Source organism: Furipterus horrens, unplaced genomic scaffold (assembly GCF_987537825.1).
Source record: "Furipterus horrens unplaced genomic scaffold, mFurHor1.1.pri manual_scaffold_4, whole genome shotgun sequence".
NCBI lineage: Eukaryota > Metazoa > Chordata > Mammalia > Chiroptera > Furipteridae > Furipterus > Furipterus horrens.
The window spans coordinates 21,344,980-21,363,533 of record NW_028327174.1 but is presented as its reverse complement, the minus strand read 5'-3'; the positions used below and the strand labels follow the sequence as shown (position 1 = coordinate 21,363,533).

The 18,554-nt window shown below is 43.4% G+C and overlaps 1 protein-coding gene across 1 annotated transcript in view; it reads left to right on the top strand.

Moving 5' to 3' along the window:
* The window catches only part of ANO2 (anoctamin 2), a 302,275-nt gene that overhangs the window by 71,102 nt on the left and 212,619 nt on the right, over nucleotides 1–18,554 (top strand). The window contains exons 4-6 of the mRNA XM_090275378.1: nucleotides 12,947–13,098; nucleotides 15,859–15,913; nucleotides 18,408–18,459. Coding sequence (XP_090131504.1) covers nucleotides 12,947–13,098; nucleotides 15,859–15,913; nucleotides 18,408–18,459 — 259 coding nt within the window. The remainder of the gene's footprint in view (nucleotides 1–12,946; nucleotides 13,099–15,858; nucleotides 15,914–18,407; nucleotides 18,460–18,554) is intronic.

Here is an 18,554-nt window from a genome sequence, read left to right as displayed (position 1 = left end):
CATGAAGAGTTTAGATCCAGGACTCAAAGTCGTTTCTGTCTGGCTCCAAACTCATGCTTCTACCCTCTCACTTTACCTAAGAATCGATAACTAGGGTTAGAGGCAGCATAGTCTAGAACAGCATTTCTCGAAGCATAAACTACAGAATAACAGTCTTTTGTTTTAATAAAATAACCCACAGTTTCATAATCTAACTCTAGAAACTCTAATTATTACAACTTATCTGACCAGTTAAAAGTCCTGGAAAGCCTTACAGTAAAGAATATGGTTCAATTTTGTTCACCTTGTTTCCTGCTGAACACTGATGTGTTACTAATAGGTATATTATCAGGTATTCCTGGGAACCAGTGGTCTGCCGAACATACTGTGGGATATTCCATCCTAGATTACATTATCCCGGACTGGTAGAGGTATCACACGCTTTTATTTTTTCAATGTCACAGACTAGCTTATTCAGTTATTTAACAGTCCTCAATTATAGATTTCTCATCTGCAAAGTAAGGAGGTTAGAACCTAAATTCTCTATAATAGCTTTAAAATGCTATGGCCCACATGTAAGTTAAATGACAATTTGTGAATTTGTTCATTCTTTCCCTGTTACTGATGTTAGTGGAGGGAACTGGAGACAGATAACCTTTGAAGTCATTCATGCTGATTGTGTTCAACTAAGAGCAAAAATGTCCTACATCCGCTGCTTCTTCAAAGCTGTGTTTTAAATGAGGTAGTAGACTTAGCCTGTGAATGCCTGTTTCTCATCTGGGGCTGCCTTTGAACTGTGAGCCTGGTCGCATCGCTGGGTTTTCTCTGAGTTCTCTTGCCCATGCTGGACTGCTCTTTCTCTAAGTATGCCTTACTCTGGAAACTACATCAAGCTCCCTGATTTAGACTCTTGTCAAAAGGAGAATACTTGACTCTTTCCAGGGACTGGACCTTTTCAGATGCTTCAATAGTTGCCTCTGGTCCTAGAGTGACCTCCCCATCCTCCCTAGATAAACAATAAATAATAAACAATAAACAGTAAAGACATTCATCCTTTGTGCCCCAGACCAAATATATCACTTTGCTAATAGCCCCTCCTCTGCTCATTTAGCTGAGTTGATGTCACCTTACAGTCAGTATTTTCCTTACCTGTTAGTTTTTATTTAACTGCTTTGGGCTCTTGACTCTTGCATCTCCAAATGTACCATAACCCCCAAGAACAGAAACCATAGTTTATGTTACTGTGTATTCCCTGTAAACTCTAGTATAGTGTTCCATAACCAATAGATGCTCGGTAAATACTAGAGGGATTGACTCATTGATGCCAAATAACTCTTGTTGCCCAGCCCTAGGATCTTCTTGTGGCTGTGATCCTCGGCGTAATAGCAGGGATTTCAGCTCCAAACAAAAATTCACAAACAGGAGAGACACTCTCTTCCCTCCTCACCCTGACCAAATCCTTCTTTTGTCACGCGGTGATTTAGTGCTATTTTGCTAGTTTAGTGACCAGAAAATAAAAAGCAGGTGAGATTCCATGAGTTTTATTAAAGATGGAGAACTTGTAGAGCCTGAGTCTTGGGCAGAGGGTCACTGTGTACTCAGCCTTCAAAATGCCTTGCAGGACAGACTCCTTTTATTGTTATCACCAGTAATTTTTAAACGAACAAGAATGTTGCTGTTTCCATAAGGTTGGCTGTAGGTGGGGCCTTTCCCCTATTGTCATTGCTTAGTCCCAAACATTTGTTTTTAATAGAGGCCCAGCTGAGAGGGTAGGGTTTATATTTGATATATTTACGGGCTTTTGATGCATACTCTTTGATTGCTATTTAAATCGGCTGGAAAGAGTGCATAGCATTTTGAATTTTATTTATTTATTTATTTATTTGTTTGTTTTTTTTGTACTCCTTCTCATCTTCAAAAATCAGGAAAAATAACTGGTGCCACCTAAGTGGTGTGGTTTGAGTAAGGAACCTGAGAGGGCACGTGACTGTGTTCTAGACGTGCATACAGGCCTGGTGAGATCATGTGGAAGCTGGAAATGTGAAAATGTAATGACGTTTTCATTATCAGTGAAGCTGAAAATGTAATGGGGGTTGAGTTAGATTTTTTTACTGAGTTGTTTTTAGACTGACTCATGGTTAAAAAAAAAAAACTGAAATAGAAGGGGTGGTTTTCTTTTTAAAAACCTCACTCTTATCTATTTAAACTGGGGCCAGCTGGGACCCAGATATCGGACCCAGTGCTGGTGAGGCTGAGAGCAAAGGGCAGTAGATAGGCTGACCATTGAGTTTATCATCCAAGGTGGGGCCCTTTGGGAGTGAAAGAGCAATGGATAACTTTGCCAGGACACAGTGGAAAATCCAGATTGTCCCGAGTAATTGGGACATGTGGTCCCTTTCCATGGTTGCCCAGCTTGGCCATAGCTGCCCCCGTGGGTGTATGGGAAAGGGCTAGCAGGAGGGGAGAGGCAGAGCAGTGGCCAGGGTCAGGCAGCATCTGGCACTTGGGGCTCCTAGGCAGAGCTCTTCTTACCCAGGGTAAGAAGATGGGCTGGCTCACAATGGCTTTCAAGATATCGTTGTTCCATTTTCAGGAATTTTGGAAGCTGGTTCTTATACCATTGCTAGCTTGAAACTGTGCATGGTGGGCATACAGCAGTCCTCCCTACTCACAGTTCTGCTCTCCATGGTTTCAGTTATCCACGGTCAGCTATAGTCCAAAAAAATTAAATGAAAAGTTCCAAAAATAGACAGTTCATAAGTTTTAAATTGTGCACAGTTTGGGGTAGCATGATAAAACCTCACGCTGTCCTGCTCCGTCCTGCCTGGGACACAAATTATCCCTTTGTCCTGTGTCTCCACACTATATACACTCACTGCCCATCAATTACTCAGCCTTCTCGGTTACCAGTATTATATTTTGTGGTGTGTGTGTGTGTGTGTGTGTGTGTGTGTGTGTGTGAGAGAGAGAGAGAGAGAGAGTGTATTGACATAACTTTTGTTGCAGTATCTTGTTAAAATTGTTCTGTTTTATTATTAGTTATTATTGTTAATCTACGATAAGTATATATAAGAAAAAACCTAGTATACCTAGGGTTTGGTACTCGGCGTGGTTTCAGATGTGCATTGGGGGACTTGGAGCATAGTCTGTGTGGATAAGAAAGTGGGGGTCACTACATTTATACCATAGAAATCAGCACACATTACAAATTCACAGCCTTGACCACCCCCACCCGGAGAGATTGGTGTTTCCCAGCACTTCATAGATGAGAGCACTGAGAAGGGGACTGAGTGCAAAGGCTGGGTGGGACCATCGACAAGCTCTGTCCCATGCCTGGGGCAAGGTTCAACCTGAGGGTGTTATGTGATTTCTGCCATGGGCATTAAAGGGCTGTGAGTCAGAGAGGGGCGGGAAATGACAGTGTCTATGCCAGGGACTCTAAACAGATTCTGGATCTGCCATCTCTGATACAGAAATTGATTTTCCACCACTCTTCCACTTGCTCCCTCGGCTCCAGCCACACTGGCCTCCTTGCTGTTCCTGCAAAATGCCAAGCATCTTTCCATCTCAGGGCCTCTTTGCTTGTCTTTCCTCCTGCCTGGAGGCCTCCTCCAGATAACCGTCACTTCCCTGGAGCCTCAGCTCAAATGTCCCCTCCTCAGACAGGCCTCCCAACCACCCTGTGTGAGTCAGGCTGCCCTGCCACTCTCCATCTCTTTCTCTTGTTTTTTTTCCTCAGCTACTCAATACTGAGTCACATGTTTGTGTCTTTGTTTGTTTTCTGGATCCCCACTACCTTGGCAGCTCCATGACGGCAGGTGTTTTGTTTGGCTGCATTGGCAGCAACTAGAACAGAGCCTAGATAGAGCAAGCACTAAATCAGTATTCACTAATGAATGAAAGAGTGGGTCCCACACAGCAGACCTTGTCCACTGGGGGTGGCTTTCTGGGACGTGATGCTGAGATGGGTCCCGAGGCTCCAACCAAGGGCATTAGGAAGGAATGTTGCAAGCATGGGGAGTGGCATCATAGTGGTCCATGTTCCATAGTAACCACACCTGATCTGGGTCCTCAACAGTCTTTTTAGTTAGCAAAAAACATGTAGAAAGAGCCTAATTGTACCTGGAATGGGGCTTGGTTTTGTATAAGGGTTCATAGCTCTTTGGAAGCTCACATTTTTCATCTCTCCATTCACCCATCCATGCAATCAATATTTACTGGGTATCATGATGTATGAAATACTCTGCGGTGGGCTGGTGACTCAGTGGTGACTAAAGCAGCCCTGGCTTCATGTGGCTTCAGAATGTTGAGGACTCAGAAATTAGATAGCTGGTTATGAGCTGGGAGGCACTCACAGACAAAAAAGAATGGAGTGGACAGAGAGCCAGCCAGAGGAATCTAATTTAGATGGCAGTGGGGGCAGGGTGAAGGAAGGTGCCACTTGAGCTGAGACCTGAGGGCTGGGAAGGCATTTGCCGGAAGAGGGAAGGACGTGTTCTGCAGCCCAAGGTAAGAAAACCCTGGCCGGAGTGAGGAGCTGAGAGAGGCCAGTGTGCCAGTGTGCATGCAGCACAGACACTAAGGGTAGAGGGGGCCCAGGCTGTGGTGGAGGCAGGAGGCACAGCTTGTAGGGGCCCAGTCAGCCATGCAAATAGTTTGGATGTTATCCCACATTTTAAAGTCGGCAAACATTCATTCGTGTGTAGAAGGCTTACTGAAGCAGGATAAAAAACCATAAATGAGTGCAGAGTTAAACATCAGACAATGTGTATTTTATAAATATGTTACTGTCTACATTCAGCATTGCTCTAGACAGGAAATTGACCTATAGGCACAGGGAGGGATGAAGACACTGATCAGCTCCTGTTCTTGGTGTGCACAGAGTCTACCTTGGGGATCTAGAATGCAGCTGATCTTAGCAGCTCTTAGTGCTCTTTGCATTTAATTGGTGAATGGCTTGACACTCACTTGTAAGGGTCAGTGTGCTTGTATGTGGAGCTCTTCGGGTCTGGTCCTGTGCTTGCCTGTGTGTGTGTGTGTGTGTGTGTGTATGTGTGTCCCTCTCTGTCCCCTCTCCAGCACCAACATGAACAACAGTGGATGAATTCTGCTGCATCTTTAGCTTCTCTTCTGTATAACTTCTTTAGTCTACTTCCACCCTTGTCCAGCTAGTGGCTCATGGTGCCACCTTTTACACTATTGACTTCTCTCTGTATCTGAGCCTTTTGACATTAAAGGTGGGTAGGTGGGTGTGATGATAACCTTCAGCCTCCCAAAATAAGTGAGATTGACCCTCAGTTATCCAGTGATTGGGAGAGCAGAGGAAAGCACAAATAAATTAACAAAGACAGATAAGCTGAATTAATGCCTGTTGGGCTTTGGGGTGTAAGCAGCACACCTGTACACAGCTGGGCTCACTCTCCATCTTTCTGCCTGGTCTGTGTTCTTCTTGCTGACTTTCCTACTAGTTACAGAGACAGACCTTCTTAGGTCACTATAGATAAGTGACTCATGGGTACTTAAGATTATATTGTTTATATGTCATTTTGTTGCACCTCTTTCTTGATCTTTGAGGTTATTGGGCACGTTAGTATAGTTTTCTGTGCCTTGGTTTCTTTATCTGTAAAATGAGGATGGTAACATGCATATGTCCCTGTAGGCTTGGTTCTTTGCATCCCAGAAAGGGACATGATTCCAGTGCAGACAAAAACAAATCAGCCCTCAGACCACACTGCTGTGTGCCTCTGGAGGGAAGAGACAGAGCAAGACAAGGGGAAAAAAGAAGTAAGAAGAGAAGGAATCTCAGTAAACCTCTTAGACTGTGACAATGAGGCCAAAGTGAGCTTTTATGAGAACCACATTTGAGTCTGGAATAAAAAATAAGAGCAACATACTTTAAAAATTATTTATGATTTTAAGCACATGAAAGGCGTATCATGTACCCAGGGAGGGCATAATGGGGAACAGCTGGCTAACATGTGTCTTGCCATTTCTGAGGATGTTCATAATTCTCTGATGTCCAAGAATAACAGTAATAAAGATGCCGCTGCTGATTGTATTAATAATAATAAAGAAGATTGGGTGCCTTTCCTGGATCCTGCTGAATACAAGAGAAGAGCTTGGGCTGCTGGGTTTGGTGGGGCCTGAAAGGGAGCTCCAGTCTGCTTCCTTCTCAAGAGATCATGGAGCCCTTCTAAGGATCAAAGGTTTAAGGAAAAAGCCTGGATAGGGAAGTCAGGAAACACAGGTTCCAGGCCTGGTTTCACCATGAACTCTGGCAATCCCCCCCCGCCCCTCTGAGTCTCAGTTTTCCCATCTGTAAAATAGCAGTGCTAATACTACTTGACAGATACCCTTTGCAGAGTTTTTGTGGCCCCTGATTAAGTGGTGCCTGTGGAAGGGCTGGATACGTTGCAGAGCGTTCTGTCTGCGGAAGGCGGCATCATCATCTTTGTACTACTTGGGCACTTGGGACATTCAACCACCAAGCTCAGCGCCAGGCATCTAGGCAGTGGCTAGAAATGTTTGTACTGTGAATGAATGTGTCTTTTTCATTAAATGTTTCAAGCTGTAGAATGTTAGATGAGGACAATACTTTAAAAGCCATTGAGTCCAGTCCACACTGTTATGGTTGGTTAGGTGGGTCTGAGTAGCGCTCAGTTTCAGGCTAATTACCCCCACTACTGAGTGAGTACTTTACCCAATGCCCTGGCAATGACGAGATCGTCCATTCTGGCTGGTGGGAATAGGTGCTATTCCCAATCCTTTTAGTCTTTGGTAGTTTTCTTATGCCCATGCTGTCAAATACTCAGGGGACTTGTTGCGGATCACTTGGGTTCTTTGTCAAGTTCTCTCTCTTGGGCACGCTCTCCTATGAACTCTAGTTGCTTTGGTTTCCCCAGACTTATAATTAATCTCTGCAGCTCAGGGAGTTTACTGGCCTCCACCTGTTTCCCCTTCCTGCATGGTGGCCCAGAACCTCTCTCAAGGCGGTGAGCTGGAGCAGTCATAGCCTCACCTTGTTTGTTTCCTGTCTCCCAGGAACTCCTCATGTCCAGTAGGTGAAAAATTGTTGTCCTATCCTGTTCAGGCTGCTGTAACAATATACCACAGACCTGGTGGCTTATCAACAACAGAATTTTTTTTCTCTCACAGCTCTGGAGTCAGAAAGTCTGAGATCAGGGTGCCAGCATGGTCAGGTGAGGGACATCTGCCTACTTCATAGCTGATGCCTTTTTGCTGTGTCTTCCTATGGTAGAAGGGGCTTGGCAGTTCTGTGGAGTTTTTTTTTATAAGAGAACTAATCCCATTCATGGGGGCTTCACTCTCATGATCTAATTACCTTCCAAAGATCTCACTTCCTAATACCATCACTATGGGGGATTAGAATTTCAATATATAATTTTTTTTGGGGGGGCATAAACGTTTAATCCACAGAAACCATTATCTCATGTTCTTTGTCTGAATGTTTTGGTTATTTCAGGTATGGTATATCTAGTCCCTAGTAGTCCATTACAGTGGGGAGTGTGGAAAGTGAAAGTGCCCTGGCTATTTCTTTAGAGGGAAAGTGACTTGCCCAAAGTCACATAGCTCATTTGCGTCAGCAAGGACCAGGACCCAGGTTGTTCAATCAACAGACATTTTGTGTTCCTGCTGAGTTCCAGGCACACAGCATATGGTCCTTGTTCTCTCTCGAAGTCCATAGTCTGTTGGGGAGACAGACGGGTGAACTGAGACTAAGAGAAGAGCATGACAAATATTATGACCCAAGTATTCTTTCCCAGGGTACTAAGGAAGCATGACAGGAAGTGAGTGGCTAAGGAAGGTTTCCTGGAAAAGTCGATACTTTGAACCTAGTGGTGAAGGAGAAGAAGTAATCCAAGTGGAAAAGGAGGGGAGAAATTCTAGGAATAGATGCTACACATGCAAAAACGTGCAGGTAGGAAGCAGGTCCTTTGTCCTCCAAGCCTGGTGTCCATGGTACTGTGTCACGGGACCATCCACCCATGTTTTATTGTGTGTATGTGTCTGAATCCATCTCCCCAAAGTCCCTGAAGTCTGGGAAATCTCTTTCCAACATCAGTTAGCCATGGTGTTTGGGCCTGGGCATGTTTACGTAGGGTTTTGGTCGGGGCTGTGGAACACAGGTTACCTTGAGGTTTCTGGTGGGACACAGGTCTTCTACACTTTCTATGTTGTTTTTTCTGAAGGCAGACAGTATTACTCTCTGTGATTTGGAGCACCTCCCCCCTACCCCCATCAAGAAAGAGTCAAAATTTGTGCTGGTTCCATTCCTGGTCCCTCTAAACCACACCATCCCTTGCAAGGTGACCAGGCACTGTGGCTCTGTGCTTGTGCGCCTCATCCATGCTCCCAGGGGCATAGGCATGTCTCAGCCTCATGTGCCCAAGAAGCTGCTGCTGATGGCTGGTATTGACGACTGCTATACCTCAGCCAAGGGCTGCACTGCCACCCTGGACAACTTTGCCAAGGCCACCTTCGATGCCGTCTCTAAGACCTACAGCTTTCTTACCTCTGGCCTCTGGAAAAAGACTGTGTTCACCAAATCTCCCTATCAGGAATTCACTGACCATTGGTAAAGACTTACCCCAGAGTTTCTGTGCTGAGGACCCAGGCTCCAGTTGTGGCCACCACAAAATTTTATATAAGAAAAATAAAGTGAATTGAGTCTGTTATTAAAAAAAAAAGTCAAAATTTATACTGGTTCCATTCTTGGTCCCTCTAAAGACATATGACAGGTGCCCATGCACTTTGACTTTTTTCTCTAATGAGCTCTTTTGGGTACATTGCCAAAATGAAGGTCAAGAACTTCTTAGAGGTTCAGAACAATACCCTGAGGTTATTGTTCAAGATTATTACTCTACACCAACTGAATACAGGCATTCTTGGTCTCTGCCAGGGTTGGGCTCCTGATTGCCTTTCAGTTGGTGAGGACAGGAAGGGAAGTCTTTTAGCCAGACAGAGGCTTTAGGCTTTTGGCTTTTTTTCTCTACCCTGGTTTATTTTTATCAAGGTCTGTTACCTTATGGATGTTCTGTCCCCCACTTGGGCTCCTTCAGTGGCAGTAACAGCTGTCATTCAATGCTGGTTCCCCAGAGATTCATCATTCATTCATCCATTCATTTATTCAAAGACAAGAAACAGTTTGGATAATAGCCTACCTTCATGGAGGTTATGCTTTGGTGGGGCAGCTAGACATTAATTAAGTAATCACTCAAATAAATGTAAAATTAGGACTGATAAGGGCTATGACAGAGAGGCATCTAGGCCCATGAAATACAGTGTGGAGATTTCTACAGAGTCCCATGAGCTGTATTAAGAATTTTGATCTTTATCGTAAGAGCAATGGGTAATTGTTGAAGACTCTTCCCAGAGAGGTGACACAATCAGACTTTTGCTTCAGAAACATCTCTCTGGTTGCAATATGGGGAATGAATTAGAGAGAGACGAGAGTAGGGTTGCCAAATAAGATACAGATGCCTAGTTATATTCAAATTTGGATAAACAATGAATGCTTTTTAGTATAAATATTTCCCAAATATTTAGCATATTTATACTAAAAATTATTGTTGTTCTTGTATAAGTATATATATATATATGTATATATATATATGTGTATGTACTTATATTATATAAATCCTCACCCGAGGATATGTCTATTGATTTTAGAGAGAGAGGAAGTGAGAGAGAGAAAATGAATCATCAGTTGGCTCCCTCCCGTACTCGCCACAATGGGAGACTGAACCCACAACCTAGACCAGGGATCGCAACCTTTTGGTGTACAAGATGATGCTCCAAGCAACTGAGTCACCTAACCAAGGCTATAAGTATAATTTTTAAGTGTAATTATGTCCCAAATATGGCATGGGATATACTTATACTAAAAACAATTTATTATTTATCTGAAATTCAAATTTAACTGGACATCTTGAATTTTATTTGTTAGCTCTGGCAACCATAAGCAAGGGAGGATATGAGGAGGTCAGTCCTTGCTGTAGTTGAAGGTGCTTTAGATTAGGAAACGAGAGGTGGAAATGGAGAGAAAGGGACAAAGAAGAAATACCCTTGGTCAGTCTGAGTCTGTCGTTCCAAGGCATCTGGAAGACAGAGCATCAGCTTCTCTCCTGCTCTGAAACCTTAATTTCCATGCATATGCCATTTAAAGGCACATGCTTATGGGTATGATTAATACATCATTGCAGTCTCAGTACAGGGCCCAGGCCCGATCAGAACTTGCCCTAAATGGCCTATGAGATGTGTGCTGAGGTAACATGAGGGACTCATCTTTATGATCCTGTCCCTCCAGGCCCAAAGATGCCGAAAGGTGGGGTCTTTGCATTGCAATGACCAATGTGTGTGAAGGAGAGATTTAGCAGAGACAATATTTATTGTAAATTGCACACTGTTGTTTTCCCACAATAACTCATGTTTTAGCAAATGAAGCAGGAGAGTAAAGCAGTTAAAAACACAGGCTTTGCCAGAGGGTTCAAATGCTCCAGCATTTATTATCCGGTTGGTACTACCTGTGTGATCTTGACCAAGATACTTAACTTCTCTTGGCTTTGCAGCATGTCTTTCAGATTTATGCTAATGTATATCAAGAGCCAGGCACACAGAAGATATTTACTAAATGGTATGTGTTCCTAGAAATAAACAATCCCCTTGTTTCATAAAGCTGGCTCATTCTTATTACACAACCTCACTCTGGGATTGTCATTGTTCAAGCCCTTTGCTGATTTCACATTGCCCTGTGCAGCAGGATCTCAGTGCACTGGTCTTAGTTTGCCTTTCTGCCGTGACTGTCACTATGTCCCCATCAGAACCTTGTGCTCTAAAGAAACCAGGCCATTTAATCTTTCTGAAACCCAACTTGAACTTTTCAACCTTTTTGTTTGCCTGGAATGTCTTTGCCTATATCTGTTCAAGCCTTATTCATTACAAGTATTTATAAGGTCATGTTAATAGAAATGTGATCAAGTAAGATAACATATGTGTAGAAAATAAAATAGATGCCCATTGCTAGGGAAATGACTAAACAAATTAGGATTCATGTCTACTGTGTAATATTATGCATTCATTAAGGTAACGCTACACTAACTGACCTGGAAAGATATATATCTGTGAGATATTGCTAAGTGAAAAAAGCAAATTATAGAACAAGATGTGAAATATAAACACAGTTTAGAAAGGGATTCGGTTGTACATTTATTTCCAAAAGAGTTGGGATAAAACATGCTCTAATTGTTAATAGAGATTTTTTCTGAAGAGGATTGGGTTGGAAGAGAAAGGAAACTTGACATTTAGTTAATATACATATGTGGTTTGGGTTTGTTTACTAAAGCTGTGTTAATTTTGTAACTGAAATTACATCAAAATGGATAGAAAAATTTATTAGAAGAAGTGAACTGTGGTTGTTTCAGTTGTTAGTAAGGGGTGGTTCTTTCCCTCCCTGCCTCTCATCATGATTATATTAAAGAACAGACTGATTACAAAGGAAAGTTACCTTCCTGCTAAAGTCAACAGAAATACTACTCCCTCTATAAAACATTTTTCTGATTCCTCAACTGGCTGTGCTGTCTCCTTTCTTTGAACCCTCCAAGCACGTTGTATGTCTTCTGTGGCTTTTACTTCCATCTATCTTATAAGTATTCCATTCATGTTTTACTGCCTGTCTAGATTTAAGCAATTTGAGGATATCATGATAGAAGAGAAAACCAGCTTTCAAGTCAAAAGATCTGGATGTTGGCTCTTGTTCTAATTATCTATTGCAGCATGACGAATTAGCCCAAACTTAGTAACTTAAAACAGTCATTTTATTCGATCTTATAAGTTTTCAGTCAGCAGCTTAAGCAGAGCTGGATCGGATGATACTTCTGCTCCATGTGGTGTTGACTGAGGTAATTTGGTGGTGTTTGGCTTGGGGTTATGTTGGACAGGAGGGCAACCGGGACACTGGCTCAGCCCAGGCCTTTCCTTTCTGAGTTCTCTCTGCAGACTTCCTCCAGGTGGCTCAGGGCTTCAAGAGACCAAGGCAGAGCTGCCCCTCTTCCTAAAGGAGGAAAGTGGAAGAAGTCACTTCTGCTAGACTGGCCAAGCAGCCACAGAGCCTACCCAAACCTAAGGGGGTGGAATAGAGACATCACTTTTGAAAAAAAAAAAAAAAATCTGTGCCTGTCATTAATCTGTTGCAACTTTGCCATGAGTACAACTTCTGTGTCTCGGTGACTACATCTGTAAGTTAGAAGGACCACAAGCTATAAGGTGTGCAAAAGCTTTCTGTCCATTATAAAAAGCTATATGAATTATGAATACCAATGATTATCTTGGTACTAACTCTATGTCTTACTCAAGGCAGATACTCATTAGATGGTTAATACTTTGAAAGCAGACTCATTTATCAAAGAAAGTGATGCTACATGATCACACAGGGGCATGACGTAGTTGTGGAGTATGGACTTTGGATTAGGTTCACATAAGTTAAATCCAAGCAGTCCCCCACTATCTGTGTGATCTTTGCTGACCCTTTCTGAGCCTTAATTTTCTCATTATGATATGAAACTAATATTTTCTATCTAGCTGCATTGCTGTGTGCATTTGGAGCAAATTTGTATAAAATGCTTCAGGATAGTGACTCTCTCATAGTAGGTCTTCTGTTTCTCTTACAATGATATAACGAAGTCATATAGAAAGTTTGGACTCCTCGCTAATTTCTTTACACTGGTCACCTCCATTTACACAAATAAAGGGAGTCCAGAGCCCAAGTCCTTATGAAATCAGCTGGGGAAGGGAAGGACCCTACTTCTTATTTCTCCCAGTCTCCCCCTCTCCCCAGAATGGTTTCCTCCAGAGGATCTGGGCCCCATGCAGCTTTGGTTGGTGAGTCACTCCTCTTTGAGTGTTGGATGTGGGTGGCCTGCTTTCAAACCTGTGGCTTTGCCTTTCATAGATGTATGAAATCAAATCAGAAGGCTGCATTACAATGAAGTTCAATGAGATTCTGCAGAAGCTCAGCTCACCTCTGAAGCCCAGAGTTCCAGACCATAGTAACAACACGATGAAAAACCTCTCCTACCCATTCTCCAGGGAGAAAATGTACCTGTGAGTATTAGAACTGCAGGGCAGGGATGTGAGGGTGGATGGGAAAGAAAGTCAAGCACCACTTAGTCAACACCTTGTGCCTGGGAGAGAGGGAGGAAGCATCTCCATGGTGAAGTATTTCCTGCGTCTCCTTTCTCTACATGAGATTAACATGAATAACTCCTGAATAATTGTTCAGTGACTTATAGAGAAACCTGCCATTTCAGTAATTTTGCATGATGGATGGAGAATCAGGGAGAAGACCATAAACCTTAGAACTCAGATACCTGTTTACCTTCTGTGGGGGAATCATTCTGCCCAGTTTCCAATGTAATAGAATTTTAACATATTGTGATAAACCAGAGAGAAGGCAGATAAAGCTTCTGAATTTCTGTATTCTCAGCTGCCTACTCATGCACTTATTGATTCTGAGGAGATCCGCTCCCCACATCCCACCCTGGACAGAGGAATAAGAGCTCTTCACAGGGATGGTCATTTGGGAAACTGAATGGGAGAGTTGTGGTTGGGAATTGGCAGGTGCAGCAGTCAAGCATTCATTCCATTTTAGGAGAAAATGAGAAAATAAGATACTATTGGGAATGATGAGAATTAAACAAGAGAGACAAAGGAAGGGGTATGGAAAGGCAGAGAACATACAAGGATCTGTCTCTTTTGAAGAGGTAGTGTTCATGGACCTGTACTTCTGCTGTCATTGGGTAATATCTCCTACCCATCTTTGCCATGTTAGTTAATGATTCTGTTATTTTTGCACATATTCCCTCATTGAATCCCCCCTCCCTATGGTTCTTATATCAATTCTGGTCACCAATTCCAATGTATTTGTGGGTTTTCCCATATGACCAAGAAATTCTCCAACACCAGCTGGGTGTCTTACAATTTAACCCAATCTGACGCTGTCTACCTGGAGATAGCATCAAATTTCCCAGGCTGAAGGCTCAGTCCTACAAGACTCCCCCTCCTCCCACTTCAGCTGCTAATTGCAAGTCAAGGTTGTTGCCTATGCTTCTGAGTGACTAACTATAAATCAGAGGTTCCCATGACCCCCTCCTTGGGTTTGATTAATTTGCTGGAGCAGCTCCCAAAACTTAGGAAACTATTTTACTCACTAGAGTACCAGTTTATTGCAAAAGGTATTAAAGGACACCAATCAACAGTCAGACGAAGAGATGCAGAGTGTGAGATCCCAAATGAAGGAACTTCTGTCCTTGCGGAGGTGGAGCCTGACAGGTGGCACATGGGAGAATTCTGGCTTCCCAACCTGGAAGCTCTCTGAAACCCCTCCCCCCCTTTTTTAAATGGAAGTTTCATTCTATAAGCATGAGTGATCAAATGGTTAACCATTGATGACTGATTCAACCTCCAACCCCTCTCCCATTCCTGGAAATCAGGGGGTGGGACTGAAAGTTCCAACCCCTATTCACAGTTAGTTCCCTTGGCAACCAGCCTCCATCCTAAGGTGCTTTCCAAAAGTCAGCTCATTGATGTAAACCCAGTGGTTGTAGAAAGGGGCTTGTTATGAATAACACACACCCATTTCATCTTTATGGCTGTGAAGTGATTTCAAGAACTGAGGACAAGAGACCAAATTTCATAACAAAAGATGCTTGCTCTGACTGCTTGGACATTCCAAAGGATTTGGGAGTTATGAGCCAGAAACAGTGAAGACCAAAATATGTATTCTATAAATCATGGTATGGCAATCCCTTGTGAGGTGGCCATTCAGATATAATTATCCTGTTATTGTAGAGAAGAAGCCAAGGTCCAGGGTCTGTCTAAGATTATACAGCCTTAAGTGGCTGTACTGGAACTGGCATGCTGACCTCCTGGCATGCTGTTCTTTTTGCACTCTGTGTTTCTTCCACGCCTCCCCTTCCCTGCGCCTGCCTTCATGCCAGCCCTGGCGTCGAATGCCCACTCCCATACAACTCCATTCATTCAGCTTCTGTGATACTTCAAATCTTCTTGAAGAATTCTCTGAACTTTCCAACAAAAATATGGTCTCCATTCTCAGAGTTTTCATAGCAATGGTCTACATATTATCATGTTCTACTCTGCATCAGTTATTTGGAAACATACCAACCCTAGTGACCGGGCTCCTGGATGGCTGGTAGCATGTCTAATGCATCTCTGTATCCTCTAGAACAGTGTCCTAATGAAAGGTCATTATTTGAAGTTTAGAATAGATATAGACCTTGCATAATTAGGAGTCTGGTATTTAACTGATGTGACATTGTGACAACACTAAATGAACCTTTGAAAAACAAAGAATTATAATCCCAACACCCTGAAACTATACTCTCTTTTGTTATTGTTGTGCTTATACTTTGTCCGTACACAGTAATCTTTTTAACATTCTTTTATTTTTATAACTTATCATAGTACAGTATTTTTCTATCACAGTATAAAAATTTTCTATTTATAATGTTTCAATAGTCATAATTTTCAATGGCTGCATAATAATTTATTGTATAGGTTTGTATCTTATCTCCATAACTTTATTAAAAGTGATTTCATGATGAACATTTTTATTGATGGAACTTGTTTCTTCTATTTAATTTATTTTCCCTTGATACGTTTCTAGGATAAGTTTTCAGATTTACTGGGTCAAGAAGAATATAAATATTGTGAGGGTGTGTGAGGGGTATGTCTTACACATCTTGCTATGTTGTTTTCTGAAAGTTTGCCCTGGGCCTGGGTGACAGCGGTCTCAGGACAAGGGTACTAAAATGAGTTAACCTTCTGCTTTCTTGGTGTCTCCAGGTACAACATCCAGGATAAGGACACCTTCTTTGATAATGCCACCCGTAGCCGCATTGTGAGTAAACAGGTTAACCAGGTGCCCAACCAGATGTGGTGGGCCCAGGAAGGGGTGGGGAGAGACCAAGTACCCAGTTTGGCAGGGCATCCCTTTGCCCTCCCTGCTGTCTCCTATTGTTATTTGTTTGGAGTTGCTTAGCAACTGAAAGAAGTATCCGGGAGCTTTCTGATCCCAGTAGCAAAAGAAATAGCAAACAACTGCCCTCACTTAGGGTTGAGAGGAATGTCTTCTCATTAGAGTTCTCCACTTATACTCCTTCTTGGAATCGCAGAACTTTCCTAGCTGGTAAGGACTCTTAGTTCCTCAGGAAACAGGCTCTGCATAGCAATGAGTTGAAAAATTATTCATACAAATCATTAGAGTCTGAATGAAGACTCATTGCTGGACCACCAGGCTTCTTTCTCCCACCCCCAAGGATGTCCTGTGCACGTTTGTCACAGGGAATGCTAGAACTAGCCAGTCTATCCAAGAATAAAATTATCAACCCATTCAATAGAAAGCTAAAATTCATGACTGTAGAGGTTCTTCTTCAATCTTTTTGCCTGAAAAACTTGAAGTTGAGTTTTTGAATTTTGCAGAATGATGGACTCCAGTGAAAATCTGTAATATGCCTTGTGACCCCGTGGCCCCAGTCTGAGTTGTGGGATGATCAGTTTATTCAGTGATCAGTTTATTCTCTACCCCCCTAAGAACAGAGGAGAAAAAGACAGCTTAAGGAATGCTGGACATGTACTCATGCCATAGAGGAAACTTGGCAGGGTGTTTCCATTGATCCTAAGAAAGAACTTAAGTTTCAACAGGAGGAGGAATGAGGGTTAGACACTTAGCACAACTTCTAAGTCAATAGGGTGATAAGAAGGATAAAAGTGCACATGTGATTAGAGAAATATACAGAACATTTCCAAGGCTGAACACATGGCCTTGACTCATTATTTGTAGGATGGGCAAGAAAATAATTGAGGTCCCCTGGCCTAGTGTTTTAGGAAGGTTTAAAATAGGTATATGATTTCTTGAATCTTTTGATGGAAAAACAATATAAACCTTTAATTTTTTTTTGGTTGATGCTATTATCAGCCACTTAAATCTTCTTGTGGCTTGATCTGAGTCTCATGTCTATGAGGGAGTTGTAGGGTATTGTGGAGATTACTTGAATAATTGCAAAATGCTTGTAAAATAATAGTGCCATATAAATCTTCTTATTATTGCTGTTGAATTACTGTACTGTATTATAAATGAATTAAACATTCCTGAGCCCCATTCTGCTAGAAGTTATTTATTGACCACTCCCTCTGGGTCTGTGGCTGGAATATGGGAGTGTGAATGATGATGGAGTATCACTACTCCCATTCCTCTCTTCTGGAAACTTCTTCCTTTGCTTCCTGCCCTTTTGCCAGTCCACTCTACACTGTGAGAGCAAGGGAAAGCCTTGAGTTTTGTCTTGGGGTCTGCTTTGCCCTGGGGAACCTCACTCACATCTCTAAATGTCTTCCTTGTACCCCCTCTTTGTGGGCATCTGAACAGCACAGCTCTTTGTCCCAGAACAGACGTTCTTGCTGAGCATCTCTTCATAGCCCAGCACAGGCTTGGAACCCATGGAGGATAGTGGCGGGCCAGCAGGCTTATGCTGGCCCACCTGTGTCCCTGTTTTCTCTGCCAGGGGTACTCTCTGCGCCCCTCTCTCCCATGTGAGGGGCAGTCTCCTGCAAACCCCATAGTCAGGCTTGCTTGGTCCATTACAGCATGCAGTGGTCATTGAGCAGGCAGCCTGCGGGGGGCCCAGGATGTGCTTGGAGATGTGGAGTCTTGAGGAAGTGTCTGACACATTCTGATTGCGGAGGCAAGATGAGGACTCAGGAGAAAAACAGAGAAAAATAGTACCAACGGCCAACATGTAGGTGGTCCTTTTCCAGTTTGCAAAGCACTGTCCTGGTTCCTCAAAGCAGCTCTGTGACAGCCCCATTACGGAGGCGGGCACAAGCCCTCACGGACCTGCTCAGGACCCCTCTGCTAGGAACCAGGCCTAGAGCTGGATTTGTCTGCCTCCTTTTCCTGTGCTTTCCCCAGTGTGGCACTAATCAGGGCCGGTGGTGAGGACATCCTCCTCCTGGTCTTCCGTGAGGTTCCCCCAAGGGAGGCAGACACCCCACCCCCTGTGTGACTCACACTCTTCCTCTTGATCTCCCCCCAGGGGCACTACGGGGTCTTGGCTCCTTGGTGTGTTTTCCTCACCTACTGTAACAGCGGTTTATAGCTTTTCCTTTCCTAATTTTTTCAGTGTGGGGTGAAGGGTGGGCAGTGTGTGTGAGGGGGGGATGATTGTTTCCTCAAAGCACTCAAGTTTGAGTGGGTTTGACAAGCAGTCCATGAGCTTGGCACATGCTTGGCTTCCCTCTCCCTGTAAATGGGTTCAGCCGCCTGGTCCCCTGTCTGCCCCCCCATGTGGTGACGCATGTGGTCCAGGTCTTCACAGCCCTGCTGTCGTCTGTTTTAGGTGCATGAGATCCTGAAGCGCACAGCCTGTTCTCGAGCCAACAACACGATGGGTAAGGACCCCTTCCACCACCCATGGGCATAGAGCTGATGCGGTGCTGAGGGGGCCAGAGCTGTCCTTTCAACAGCTCGGTTGGTGGGCAGCAAA